At 44.3% G+C, this 14,553-nt stretch overlaps 1 protein-coding gene and 1 non-coding gene across 5 annotated transcripts; both read left to right on the top strand.

The window, feature by feature from the left end:
• The first annotated feature begins 458 nt into the window (after nucleotides 1-458).
• hyal3 (hyaluronidase 3) lies at nucleotides 459-10,940 on the top strand. Of its 4 annotated transcripts, none has more exons than XR_003933719.1 (8): nucleotides 1,531-1,624; nucleotides 7,271-7,546; nucleotides 7,637-8,072; nucleotides 8,151-8,298; nucleotides 8,393-8,513; nucleotides 9,323-9,374; nucleotides 9,626-9,715; nucleotides 9,805-9,817. XR_003933719.1 is itself a non-coding variant. In XM_030118511.1 (8 exons), the coding sequence occupies exons 2-7, from the start codon at nucleotides 7,298-7,300 to the stop codon at nucleotides 10,066-10,068; spliced, it is 1,308 nt and encodes a 435-aa protein (XP_029974371.1). In that variant the 5' UTR covers nucleotides 1,531-1,624; nucleotides 7,271-7,297; the 3' UTR covers nucleotides 10,069-10,081; nucleotides 10,595-10,940. The 4 variants fall into 4 exon arrangements, 3 of the variants coding, with proteins under 3 accessions (XP_029974372.1, XP_029974371.1, XP_029974370.1); XM_030118511.1 differs by lacking the exon at nucleotides 9,323-9,374 and adding an exon at nucleotides 10,595-10,940 and having other exon boundaries at nucleotides 9,805-10,081; XM_030118510.1 differs by lacking the exon at nucleotides 9,323-9,374 and having other exon boundaries at nucleotides 9,805-10,480.
• On the top strand, nucleotides 549-664 carry LOC115408923 (U5 spliceosomal RNA). The gene has a single exon (XR_003933809.1). It is a non-coding gene; the product is annotated as a U5 spliceosomal RNA (small nuclear RNA).
• Nucleotides 10,941-14,553: the final 3,613 nt, after the last annotated feature.

Below are 14,553 nucleotides of genomic sequence, written 5' to 3'. Positions count from 1 at the left end.
TCGACTCCGGACATGATACGAGGGTTAAATTGTTAAATTCAAGGGGGGAAAGAAACAGTTTAAATGTCTGCTGAAGCAGATCTGCGCCGGAAAAGGAGGCGGGAATTCTCTTGACATGTTGATACTCTCCGCTGCATGCCAGTGCGCATGCGTTAACGTGAGAAGTCGAATATTCAAAATGTAACATGTTTCATAATAATGTCATGTTCATTTTCAATACCATGCACACGTTGTGTACGTCTGTACATCATCACGTGTTCAAAATAAGTCGCTATGGCAGCAGTTTAACACAAACCTCTTCGCTGAAGTTGGAGGCGTGGCCACGGCGTCCAAAATTAACATAACGCAACTTGCAGAAGCAAAGACCGCACTATTTATCAACCGTTTCTGCTTCTTCACTTAAAGTTGAAGTAGAGACTATAAGACAACATCAGGATGCGATGCCGGAGAAACTTTAGTCGTTCTGTGAGAAGTGGTCCAGATGAACCAGGACAGAGGAGGGTACCGCCGAGAATGGACAGCTGTCCGTGAACGCACCTTTCTTCAGATCACTCTTGTTTCTCTTCAGATCGTATAAATCTTTCGCCTTTTACTAAAGATTTCCGTGGAGAGGAACAACAAGAGTCTTAACCAATTTTTTGATGCCCTGCTTTACTGCGGGGCTTTCTGTATGGTTGAAGGAAATTAATGTAGTGAATTCGTGGGTATACTGGAGGTTAAGCTGCAGTTGCACCACATGTTGTGGAAAAATGCATCAGCATGGGGAGATGGCAGGGTCACATGATATTGTAAAGCTGAGGAAGGCTCTCGAAACATAGAAGCCTAACTTGACGGAGTCTTCACACTGGATCACGTCAGCTGATTGATACTTCAGTAGTAGAACTCAACATTACAAGTTATTATTGAGTCATTGCTGTGGTCACTTTGATCAGAAGTTAAACCTGTAGAGGGACTGTTACAGACACACAGTCCTACTGTTACAGACACACAGTCCTACTTCTAATCATTTCCGACTTGGTTTGTATTTGACGTTATGTCTCCACAGGACTGAAACGATCCTCTGGAAAGTCAGTGTAACTGCAGAATTGATAAAGTAGAGATTCTTGTGTAAAAGAGGATTTGGTTGGAAATATACACACTGATCCAAGTTTTTCGGATTAGGAAGTAAAGGGCAAAAGTACATTTTATTTTTATCAATGCACATTCGTTTTATAGTTGTTTTTATGGTGGGAGTCATTTGAACACAAAAATGTTTTATTATTGTTGTTCTAAATCAGTTGAATCAGGTGGACTTTTAGGATAAGATATCAACTTCTAAAAGACATGTAACCAAGTCCAGTTCATTTGAGTCTTGAAGATATTGTGATGGTTTTACAATGATTGACTCCAACTGCGTAGAAAACAAGTAATAAGAAATTTTAATTGTGCACTGAATTGTCTGATCTTCTGTGATCTCCCTCCCAGCCACGTGGGGGCAGCACCGTACGCACTCACTGAGCTGCTGCCGCAGCGCTTCCTCCGGGGCAGACATGGCAGACAGGGCCGGTGAGGGGCTGACTGTGGCGGAGCATCCATCAAACCGTCCGTCTGTCACCGCAGGAGGAGCAGCCCGGGATTTAACCATGTAGGTAACTCGACGTAGTGGTGAAGCCCACTTTATCCGAGCTCTGTTTTATTACCTTACATGAAATGATCAAGGCGCGGAGAAACTGCAAAGACATCCAAAACAACGCTTACAACTTTAACCAAGCCATCTACGAACTTCTAAAAAAAAAGACACGTAACAACATTGTAATTTCAGCCGTATACTTGTTGATAGTATTGCAGTATATTGGCTTCCTTGAGCAATTTTAATACATTACAAAGCGACTTACTAGAACCGATCCACGCCGGAAAAGGAGACGGGAATCATCTTAACGCGTTGATATTCTTCGCTGTGTGCAGCGCGCGTGCGTCTACGTGGAGCGTGGAACGCAACAGTACATTTGCACCATTTTTCAGACTTTATATGTTTGTAAATCACTGAAACATGTAGGAGAGACTGCAGGACAACACGCGTGCGTGATTTGTCTTCAACGACAGGAGGATAATCTAATGCTTTGATGTCCTACTTCAGTGCGGGGCTTTCCAACACGTGCAAGAAACTATAAATAAATTGTTTAAGTTATTTATAAGTGCAGGAACCTGATGGCGCATCGCTTTAACCATTCCTCAAAAATTTGGACAGGTTTTCTCTATTTGTTGTGTGGTGAAATTAAACCATTCTTGAGCTGCAACACTTTTATAATTTTCTAAATATGGTTGAATAAATTTGGTGAGATCAATCAAATATGTCACAACAATAATAATAATAATTTTCTCCACTTATGTTGTTCATAATGTAAAAAGTGAATGGTACACGTTATTTTTCAACACATTCATTTCAAAAAAAGTACTGTTTGTGGAAGAATTAAATAAACACACATATGAATAGACTATCCTTTGATTATTTTTAAGTGTAATGTCATTTTACCACCTTAACATTCTTATTTCTTCTTCCGTATTTGGTGTATATTGTAATAAATAGAATGTGATTTCTGATGAAAGCAAAATACAGCAAAAAAGGAGTCAGGACATCAATAAACGCGGAAAACTATTAATTTAAAATATTACATTTAAAGTGAAAGCGTCAATCAAATGTCATTCATTACCTACAAATCTCCTGAAAATGTATTCACTGAAATAGTTTCAAATATTTTTTTAAATATTTTGTCATGCAGGGAAGACATCCCCCGCTTTTATTTCTGAACACAAAGTGAGTTAGAAGTTATTTTTATTCCCTGAACATGTCATTATCAGCCGGCCTCCTGTTTCCTGTGGCGAGAGGCGACGCTGAGCAGCTCAGTAACAGCTTCTTTACAGTTTGACAGTCTGTCACTTGACATTTCTGCTTTTTTTCCTCCCGGTAAGTTCGTAATTTATGTTGTCTAAAAAAATGTGGCACCGAGTAAATGACTGCAGACTGTAATGTGGCAGGTTTTCCTCGAGTCTGTAGAAAATGGAGAAATATTTCGGTGTTTGTTTATAATTTATTAAGAAGTCAGTTCCAGTTTGGGGCCTTTCTTCTTATTTTCAGGTTTTGTAACTCTAATAAGAAGAATACATGTTTCTTTTCACTGTAACATAATATTAATGTAAAGATTAAAGTCAAATCTAAATTATAACCAAAAGATCAATCTTGTCATATTAAAGTGCTAAATGTACCTCATACGTTTTGTTTTACTTCGTTTTATTCTTGTTTTGAGCATTGTTTTTGGTGGTTTTGAATTGTTTTGATGAATCAAATTTTTTTGTTTGAGAAAAATGGATATTCAATTTAAAAACACAAAACAGGAATAAATTAAGTTGTAAATTTAAATGTGTACAACAGCCCATCACAGGACTGACACACACTCGCATTTGATCTCATATTTAATTACTAACTTTTTTTAAAGCACAGGAAATCTTAAATGCCTCCAATGGAAAAAGTACAACACATCATTGTCTCTGTAATAATTAACTAAAAGCGGTTTCTCGTGTGCGTCCTGTGTAAGTAAGAGTTTTACTTTTCATGAAGTCTTATCTTCGTGAGATTTCAGCACTTTTACAGAACTACAGGAAGTTGGTTCAACTAACATTTCAGCTGTGTGGGAAGTTGTGACAACTTCCCCATTCAGAATGAAGATGCTGTTAAAACAACAACAACAACAAATAAACCTGACTAACACAAATTTGAAGAAGCATCCTGGAACCGGAGAGACGAGTTGATCGTCGTTTCATTCAAGTGGAGGAGCTCTCAGGATGGCGTCAGCCGGTCGGAGGTGGACTGCAGGGTTCACCTCTACTGACACAAACAACAGTAAATAAAAAGAGTTAAAGGATATTGCACCATATATATGAAATTTTAAAGCTCCTGAGTTCAACTGAAGAGAAAGTGGGATTGCTTTCTTTCCTGTGTTCAAATTCTAAAATGTTTTTTGTTTCAAAATGTTAATCTTGTCAAGGAAAATTCAGCAAGAATTGGTCGAAGTTTACCTCGCTACCGTTTAATGTCCAGTTTTCACAGGGTTGAGCAGAATGTTGATCATGGCCCAGTTTACACGACACATCGTTTCTTCATTTTGGATTCAGAAAAGTTTCACGTTGATGCAGCAAAGTTTTGAAAATGATGCCCGTTTACATGGAAACGACCTGAATGTAGTTTTCATGTTGCGTCACTAAAGAGAGCTGCTGTTTGTTTCTGGAATAAAACCACATGCGGTGCAGAGAACACTCAGTGGTGAGTTCAGGGACATTTGTTACAAATGACTCAACTCCAAAACTACTGAGTTCCAGGAGAATCACTCCGGAGGCGCCATGGCTGTTACTGTGCGTGCAGAAGAACGGTTTACTGCGGCCGTTGCGTGCAGCGTTTCATCAAAGTTGCACCTTAACCCCATTTACTTGGAGACTGAAATGTTCCGCCTTGGGAGTCATTTTCAAAAAGTTGTGTTTTCGGAGGCTCCGTTGTCGTGTGAACAGACACGGGAAACGCAGCGGAAGTTTTCCGTTTTCTCGTGAAAACGTTGGCGGGTAAACGGGGCCTGAGGTCAACAGCAGCTGCTTTGATTCTCAATAAACCAAACCGACGCAGACAAGCGCCGCCTGCTGAAGAAGCGCATGTCCTCAACCGTTTCTGACGCTGTAACTCTTGACTGGAGACTGACTCAAACCCTGGTCGTCGCAGGTCCGCCACGCCGCCACGGCCTTCAGATCCCAGAGCGGACCCTGAAGACGGGCTGAACGGGGATCCCCACCTCGGATCGCGCCGTCAGTCATTCTGTGAAGAGGAGCCAGACTTGAAGAGCGACCATGAGGAGACGGTCCGCGCCGTGCCGATCCACCGCCGTCCGGACCTCCTGGTTCCCTGCGCCGACCTGGTCAACTCGGAGTGGCGGCGGAGCCGGGCGGCCCGCGTCCACTCCCTGCAGAAGTCCTGCTGCGACTTCCCCGTCTGCCTGGTGCTCCTGCGGGGCCGGGGGGCGGCGGAGAGGGTGCTGGGCCACGCCCGCCTGTCCCGGGTGGTGGGCCACGCCGGTAGCCTCTTCGTGGAGTCGGTGGTGGTGTCCCGGGCGGAGCGGGGGAAGGGCTTCGGCCGGACTCTGATGGAGGAGACGGAGCGCTACGCCCGGGGCCGCCGCTTCAGGAGGCTGTGCCTCACCACGCACGACAAGCAGCACTTCTACGCACACCTGGGCTTTGTGCTGTCCACGCCCGTGCAGAGCGCCGGCGCCATGGCGGCGCTCGTTCCCATGGAGATGCTGCTGCGGTTCTCCAGGATGCCGAGTGAGGAGGCGAGTGTCTCGAAGACCGCAGCGTTAGAGGGTCAGATACCACGAGAGGAGGGGCCATCGCCTCCTTCCGGAGGGTCTCCTCCTCCTCCTCCTCCTCCTCCTCCTCCTCCTCCTCCACCTCTCCTCCCTTGTTCCGCTCCTCCTCCTCCCCTCCCTTCTGCAGCACCTCCTCCTCTTCCTCCCCCTCCTCCTCCTCCTCGGCCTGCTGTGGTTCAGACTTTGACTGAAACTCCGTACAGAGACGCTAAAGGAGTTCCCATCTACTGGATGCATAAGGACCTCTGATGAACACGAGTCGCTGATTTATAGACCTGAAGATCAGCAGAAACACTCTGCCTGCCTTCAGTCGCCTTCAGGGAAATAAACACTGTGAAACTTTGAACGTGTTGCCAAAACAAAGGTGTGTGTGGATGATTTGACACACATCCACATCTCTGATATTCAGATTTTACCCTCTGGAGACTCGGAGTTTATTTTATCTAAGTTTTTCACGCTCACATAGGATGGACATTGAGATGAACGTCCCACAGATTTTTATTTTTTCCACGTATTTCTCTTACAGAGTAGGTTGAAACTTTTAAGCTCTGTTTGCACGACAATGCTTTTTCACGTGAAAACTGAAAGCTTCCGTTGTGGCGAGGAATGTCTGTTTACACAACGATGTTGGAACTTTTTGAAAACGCTCCGGCCCAGCTGTCTCCATGGAAACAGACACTGTGTTAAAAACATCACTGTGTGAAACGGAAATGTGAAATCGGTGTGTGTGAAACGTGTGACCGGAGCCTCGGTGGCTGAAGGGCGGCGAGGCGAAGCTGAATTGTTATGAGTTCCTGCGATCGCTGAACGATCAATGACGGGTCTGATACCAATTTAGAGAATAAGAGGAAAAAGTTTGACGAGGAAAATACCCATTGATAACTCTGAATGCGTGTTTTTTTTGTCTCACTTGAGTGAATATATTAGGAAGTTTAGTGTTTGCTGTGCTGTAATGAGGTAAATATAAATATGAATGATGCTCAACACTGAATATCAAAGAGCTTGTTGAGAAACTTATTCTCGACACAGTTTAACTTGAGTCCCTTCACGACTCAGAGGATATTAAATTAAATTTCTGAGGCTGAAAGTATTTGGAGGCTAAATGGGAAAAGAAATGAACGATTGTCTTGGGACTGAAGCGTAAATTGAAATCATGCTGGCTGATTTCATTTCATTTCTAGTTTCTTTGAAAAAAAAACCTCATAGATATATAATTTTTGTGTTTTCCCAATGTGCTGAAAATAATTTAATATATAGTTTATCGGAGGACTGAATGTGCCTTTTTGAAATAAAACTAAATTATTTTCTCTGTTATAAACGTAGTCAGTCAGCCTGGACAGTGTTTGACGTCCTCGCAGCAAGAGCTTTTCAGGTTTGACCCTGCCAGGAAAAGTGCCTTTTTTTTTTGTTGAAAGGAGTTTGCATGTTCTTCCTATGCCCAGGTTAATTCAGGTAGACTGGATTTCTCAAACTAAATAGGTTGTCTTAGTTTAGGTCCAACACTCCTTGAAGTTGTCCATGAGTGTGTTTATGTTTGTGTGTTTCTCTGCATTAGCCTCATGAAGGACCTTTGACCTGTCCAGGTTTCTCTCTGAGGCCTTTTCAGCCGCAGTGCCTCAACGAATCCTTACTTAAAGCGGTAATGGGAGAAATCAAAGGTGAATTGATGACAGAAATAAAGAGAAATTATTGAAAACTTTCTTTGATTTGTGTTTTTATTTTCTCTTATTTGCTACACAGGTTTTTTTTTTTTAAACAGTTTCCCATCTTTAGGCCACTGATTCTCTTCCCCGTGGTTATATTCTGAAGGATCCTGTTTTTGTGGGTTCCCAGCATTCTGAACCAAACCACCGTCATAAAGGACGTTGTTTCTCTCCCATCAGGGCGTTGGCCTCATTGGCTGAGCAGCCATGGCGCTGTCTCGCCTCCCTCTGCGGATCTCCGTCCTCCTCCTCGTCTCTTCGCTGCCACACAGTGAGCCTGTTCTCCGGTCCGACGCCGGACCTCCCGTCGCCGCCGCCGGCCCCCTCCTGCAGGACCGGCCCTTCGTGGTGGTGTGGAACATGCCCACGGCTCGCTGCCAGGGGCGATACGGCGTCCGCCTGGACCTGGCTGACTTCGATATCGTGGAGAACAGAGAGCAGCGCTTCCTGGGACAGGTGGCTCCTTTTTATGGTCGGACGCACTTTTAGCGGGACCTTTTAATCCTGAAGGAGAGATTCACCATTTGAAGTCCCTTCCCTTTTCAGAAAGTGACCATCTTCTACCGCGACCGTCTGGGGATGTATCCGTACCTCTCCAGAGGGGGCCGGAAGGTGAACGGAGGCGTCCCCCAGCTGGGCGACCTGGACGCTCACCTGGCGCTCGCCGCCACGCAACTCTCCGCCTCGCTGAGGAGCGACTTCACCGGCATGGCCGTCATCGACTGGGAGGAGTGGAGGCCGCTCTGGGAGAGGAACTTCGGCTCCAAGATGAAGTACCGGCGGTTCTCTAAGCTGCTGGTGAGACGGACGAGGCCGGATCTGCCGGAGGAGGCCGTGGCAACGGTGGCGAGGAAACAGTTTGAGGAGAGCGCTCAAAGGTTCATGGAAGAAACGCTGCGGTCAGCCGTTGGAGATCGTCCAAAAGGACTTTGGGGGTTTTATGGTTTACCCAACTGCTTCAATATGCACAAGAGAAAGACAGGTACCGAGCGTCAACTGGGAACTGTATTTATTTATAATCTATGAATTAACCCAAACCCGTCTGTTGATGTGTGATCAGATAAGACCTACACGGGGCGTTGCCACAGGAGGACCAGGGAGCAGAATGACCGGCTGTCCAGGCTGTGGACTCAGTCCACCGCTCTCTACCCCAGCATCTACCTGCCACAGAGGCTGGCAGGCTCTCCGGACGCCGCTCTGATGATCAGGTGCTCAGAGAAACATCCAGTCATGGCCCTGATGGAAAGAGTCCTGTCAGCTGGCTCCGGTTAGCCGTGATCAGTGTTTTTCTTCTCGGCTCAGGCACAGGCTGTTGGAGGCTTTGAGGGTGGCTTCGCTTTGGCGCCGTGACGACAGCCACGCCACACCTGTTCTCCCCTACGCCAGGCTGGCATTCACACACACCCTCAACTTTCTTAATAAGGTAGGATTTTCAAATCTCTGGAAGACTGGCCAAGGAAGCAATCGGCTTTAATCAGCAGAAATCAGGAGAGAAACAGTTATTTAAATATTAAACAACTTCCACAGACATGAAACTCAGAAGAATTCAAGACCTTGATTTATAGGTAATGATAAAATCTATTTAGAAATTTTGGATCACACTTGGGTATTTTCTCTTTAGTTGGGTCAAAAATACATGAACCACAATAAGTCTGTATAGGCCTGAACTTCAGGACACCATGAACAGGTTGAGGTGTGTGGATGGTTGTTTTGATTTCACTACCATATAGCTTTATCCGTTGTTTGGGCATGTTTTACACTGTTGGTCCAATTCGTACACACAAACAGAGGCAGCCGCCGTATTCCTGCAGTCCATCCATTGGGAGCAATCTGAACAAGCACACTTCAACACGAGGGCAGAGGGAGATGGGGAGTCGAACTCATGCTGCTCCACTTGAGAAGAAATCAATTTTCTTGAAATGCACCTGGTCACACATGGCATAAATCAAGATCCTCATGAGGAATGGAATCACATTTCTATGTTTATCACTTGTTTTGACATGAAAAAAATACCAATTTCTAAGGTAAATCAACCAGTGATCATAGTTGAAACTGAAGTATGTCTGCTGGAAATAATTACTAGACAATGCATTGCTTCTTTAAGGATTGACTCTGTGTGTGTGTGTGTGTGTGTGTGTGTGTGTGTGTGTGTGTGTGTGTGTGTGTGTGTGTGTGTGTGTGTGTGTGTGTTCTCGTATTTCTATCCTTGTTGGGGCCAAATGTCCCCACAAGGATAGCAAAACGTGAAACGACGTGCCTTGTGGGGACCTTTTTCCGGTCCTAAGTAGGAGAAACAGTGTTTTCTTGACCATGTTGTTGTTACTGAAAAAAGTAAAAGTGCAAAAACATTTCTTTAGGGTTGGGCTTTGTTGTGGTGTGGGTTAGGGTAAGGGTTAGGGTTAGGGGCTAGACATGAATGGGAGTCAATGGAAGGTCCCCACAAGGATAGAAATACGAGACTGTGTGTGTGTGTGTGTGTGTGTGTGTGTGTGTGTGTGTGTGTGTGTGTGTGTGTGTGTGTGTGTGTGTGTGTAGACAGATTTGGAGCACACACTCGGAGAGAGCGCAGCCCTGGGAGCAGCTGGAGTCGTCCTGTGGGGAGAAGTGAAATTTGCTAAATCCGAGGTGTGAAAAGTACATGAGGAAATGTGTGAGATGAACATGTGTGTGTCTGTACGTAAACCCCCCCCCCCTTTCTCTCTCTCATCTTCCAGAAACAATGCATTCTCCTCAGAGACTACATCCACAGCGTTCTGGGTCCCTACGTTCAGTCGCTGAGGTCTGACACTCGCCGCTGCAGCCTGCAGCTCTGTCGGGGGAACGGACGCTGCGTCGGGAGACGATCGAGCTCGGGTCGAAGCTTCTCTTCAGTCTTTGGTGGCCGTGATGGTGAAATGAACGTCTCCGCTCAACGCTACACGTGTCAGTGCTACCCAGGCTGGACGGGGCTCAAGTGTGAGGAGAGCGAGAAGCCCTGAGAGGACTGTTAAGGTTCTGTCCATCATTATTCAGCATTACTGAGATCAAACACAGGTTCCAGTGTGGTTAGAAGGGGCAGAGTGTGCAGCATCTGCTCAACAATACTGAGGTAGTTGCTTGAGTTGTAGTTACTAGTTACTTCTTCAAAAAAGTAACTGAGAATATTATAAAAGTAACTAAAAACTAGACAAAGCGACTGCTGTGTTACTTTAAAAACATGTTTAAATATGTCAAAGAATTTGCATCCAATCTTCACTGACAGAATAAATTACAAACAGGAAATGCTGCATTAAGTTGTTGTGTTGCTGTTTGATAATATGAGCCAAGACACCAGACAAATTTCATTAACTACAGATACCATTTCTACATTTGTAAAAGAACAATAAAACACAACAGATGTATGTCAATAGATGTCTGTACTTCCATTTAAAAGCTGCCTTTGAATGACCAGGGCTCTCTATGGCTGTATCTCTGTCACGTTACGTGATGCACTTTGCAACAATACGGTTCCTTCTTTCTGTACAGAAGCGTCCTGCTCAGCTGGACTCCGGAGGATGAAAAACCAGGTGGAAGCGGTGAATTTTAGTAACAAACTCATATTATTGTCAGTAACAATGGCATTCAACACTGGTAAAAGTAGTTAAATTACTTGTTGCTGAAAATAGTAATGCTGTTAGCTACTCTGTTTACTTTTACACAGTTACTCCCATCACTGACATAATGATGATTATGATTTTCCAGTATTTGACATAACCTGCACTTCTGAAGTGTTTTCAATAGCTAACACGGAGGACTTTCTCTTTATTTATTCTCGTTCTATATTTATTGCTTACAACTGTGCTGTCAGTTACTATTCCAGTTTTACAGTAAATCTTGTCTTATAGCTTTATTTTTGATCAACCGTTTATCAGTGTGTTCATGTCATATGAATGTGAAGTTTCCCACAAAGACAGACAGAACATTACAGAAACAACTGGTGCCATTTCAAATCATGCAAACACACTTTTGCAACCACTATTTGTGCAACAATGTGAAAATGAATTGTGTGGCATTTTATTCGGACCAGAAATACAACACATCGTCTTGGATCTCTCTCCCCTCAGCCTGTGTGCAGGACACACTGGAGAGGTCGGCAGGAGTCCTCCCATCGTTGGTGTCCCATCACAGTCACACGTCTTTGACGAGTGTGTGAAAGAAATAGATCTGACTGTAAACCCTGGTTTACTACACCTCCCTCATCCTGTGTGAAATGTGCAGACGGTACAGGAGTTTCCTGTGTGTGTCGTCCTCATGTCCCTCGTCTCATGGACGTCAGGTTGTGTCTCAGGGCCTGCAGCTCTTGGATCAGCAGAGTCAACTCTGTGGCTGCTGCCTCCTTCTCCCTCACTGCCTCTGTCAGCATCTGAATAGCGCCGCCCTGCTGGACTGGAAAAAGAACACCGGAATACTTCAATTAGCAGCAAAACTTGTAGATTCATGAAAAACGGACCATTGCTGGGTTTCTTAGTCACGATCAGGATGAAAGTCAAAGATTCTTACCTAGAAAGTAGAAGATGAGAAACACGGTGAGCAGCAGCAAAGTGACGATGGCGCAGCCCATGGCGTACGCGCGTGACGAGCTGGGTGTCAACATGTCCTGCAGGCGGCTCTGCCACTTGCTGCCCGCTGGACGGTGTCTCCGATTGGCTGCTGTCACGTCACACGTGAAGAGATTCCCGTTCAGCGAGGGTGTGTAAGCAGGTCGGGGAGGCCTCATCCCTGAAATCACACACGTCACTGCTTTTGTGCGACTGTGTGTGTGTGTGTGTGTGTGTGTTGAGGTTAGTTTGTTCGTGTACCTTTGTGGCTGTGCTCATGGTGCATTCGATGCAAGTCATTGATGGAGTCCACTGAATGGAGCTCCACCTCTGTAAGATCTCGCTCGCTGACTCGGTAGAACTGAGGAGTCGTCTGGGAGGAAGGAGGCCTTGACATCTCGTCCTGTCTGGACTGAAGATGAAAGATGAAGATACGGTCAGATAGGTCACTCTCAGTACCTACTTAAACCGTTCATTCATACAGTGAAGGCTTTAAAATCTACATTTAATTAATGCAATTTCAAATGCACAACCTTTTTCAATCTTGCCTAAAAGCTGCAAACTCTTTCTCTTGGATCTGCGCCAACAGTTTTTGATTACTTCGGCCACAAATAAATGTCTTCCTGGACTCACAACAACAATTTATTTGTATCTAAACAGTCTGCAAGACTGTGACATGATAACCACATTTAATATTGTAACCATGGCAACAGATAGGTCTCATTATTGATAAACTCAGACTCTAATCGAAATATAACCAGGATCATAACATGTTTACATGACAACCAAATGCCACTGCTGCTAGTATGTTAGTATCTGACAGTGATAGTTGTAACTGAGGGCCACGGTAAATGGTTCATAATATAGGCTCTGAATGCCACTCAGTTATACCGATGAAAAGAACTGGAAAGTGAAGGGTTTTTCTCTATCTGGGAGAGGATGAAATCAGTCGGAGCCAAAGTCCAGCAGAAAGGATGTCTTTAATTACAAGATGCGCAATCAGGGAGCAGATTCACACAGTTCAGGGTCTGTAAGTGAAAAAGCCGAAGCGGTTCTCATCCATCACTGTCTTATACTTTCTCTGAGGTGTGGTCACTATTACATCAGTTACTAAGAATCTTCTGAAGAGCAGCATTAAGCAAAACAAATCCTTAATAAGCGGCCTGGGCAGGGGTCACAATGACCTGTACCATTATGACCCGTACCAGGCCGTGCAGGCACTGCCATCCCAGCAGGACACATCAGCAAGCAAAAGCTTCTTTTAACAGTACAGAGTATCACCAGTGTATTTTTCACCCTTCAAAAGCAAGTAATTCATCACTGCATCTAAAAAAAAAAAAAAAAAAAAAAAAAAAAAAAAACACAGCCACAATCAATATTTTCAATACGATAAAGTAAAAGATTGAATAATATTCTGACTGTATATGTAAGTATTAGTTAGACATGCAACTTGTAAATTGCCTCAAAAAATGGGAACAGGGTGATAGTATTTTAAAATATTATATAATTAAAGCTAGGCTACAAGTTTGTATCTTCAAGTTAAATTAGAAAATTAAGAAAAAAAAACACGCATTGGATTGGTCTTTTTGGAGACCAGACAAACACTTAACTGATCTATTATTAGAGCACAAAGCTGCTGGAATTTGAATCGAGGCCCAGATAATAAAAAAGGTTGTCAAAATGAATGACATGAGAATTGATTCTGTCGGACTGAGGTGTTTACTGCTCGACTCCACTTCACTTAAACCAGAGCAGAGGTGATTTACTGGTTGAAACTGGGTTAACAGAACACACACTCTCTTCCCACCTACCGTCTGTCACCGTGAACAAAAGCTCTGCTGGGATTTATCAGCCTGCTGGTTCCTTCTTGTTGAAGCAGACTTTTCACGGGCGCACGCCTGAGTGCCAAAACATCAGTCAAGACAGGAATAAATTAAATAAAAAATCCATAAAAGTTGTCCAGGAAACGTCCAGTGACACACTGAAGCCCTCTATATGAGTTAATAAATCCAGTATAGTGTCGGATGGCTTTAAACCCAGAGGAAGGTTTGGGTTTCGCTGCAGGATCCGACTCGTCACTGAGCAACTGTAGGACCCCCGACTGCCAACCCCTCCTACTGATAACTGTGTTTGTGTGTCAGTTGTGTTCTGATTTGGTCTACCCAAGCTGCCCCGGAGAAGACAAGCAGAGGGGGGGTAGATAGTTGGTCTTGCCAGGCTTGTTACCCTCCTCCAAACATGCTTACGTACACACCCAGAGTTGCAGGCACTGGGGACTGAAAATAGCAGCAGGGACATGGAGTTATTCTTAGCTGTCCAGGCCAAAGGATGACTCAGTGATCCGCCTGGACAGTATGATGAGGTGCATGGGGATAAACACACACAGAAATACTCCAAAGGATACATTAGACAGTCCGACTGGTGACTTTGCTGTGAAGCAAAGATCACAGACTTCTAGTTCTCCTTTCAAATATTCAACAGGATCATCCCAGAGACAAAGAACGAATGTTCTCTGGTGATGGTAACGTGAGTGTAGCTTCACAAGTCATATTGACTATTCTAATGCCCTGCTCTTCCCAAAGAGTATTTCAGGTCTACAACTTTTACAAAACTCAGCAGCACGTGTCCTGATGAAGGCCATAAGGGAAGTGCTTATTACTCTGACTTTACAATCGCTGCATTGGCTGGCTGCCTGTGTCCTTCAGGATCAATGTGAAGTTGTTTTTTTTTTTTTTTTTTTTTGGGGGGGGGGGTACAAGGGGTTTCGATAAGATATAAGGGGTCAGGTGGGCAAATGGGAATGTTTTTAATTATGTAAAGCACTTTGAATTATTTTTTAAATACAAAAAGCACTATATATATATGCTTTGAATTGACTCATTTATTGATTGACTTAGGTTATCTGAT

The sequence above is a fragment of the Salarias fasciatus genome, chromosome 20 (assembly GCF_902148845.1).
Source record: "Salarias fasciatus chromosome 20, fSalaFa1.1, whole genome shotgun sequence".
Lineage (NCBI taxonomy): Eukaryota > Metazoa > Chordata > Actinopteri > Blenniiformes > Blenniidae > Salarias > Salarias fasciatus.
The sequence above is the reverse complement of the archived record's forward strand: the minus strand, read 5'-3'. Positions and strand labels throughout refer to the sequence as shown.

Excerpts from the sequence above, each read along its gene's own strand:
- hyal3 (XM_030118511.1), top strand. The coding sequence starts at position 7,298 with ATGGCGCTGTCTCGCCTCCCTCTGCGGATCTCCGTCCTCCTCCTCGTC. Across the intron at positions 8,514-9,625 it reads CCCTCAACTTTCTTAATAAG|ACAGATTTGGAGCACACACT; the intron begins GTAGGATTTTCA and ends GTGTGTGTGTAG. Across the intron at positions 9,716-9,804 it reads TGAAATTTGCTAAATCCGAG|AAACAATGCATTCTCCTCAG; the intron begins GTGTGAAAAGTA and ends CTCATCTTCCAG.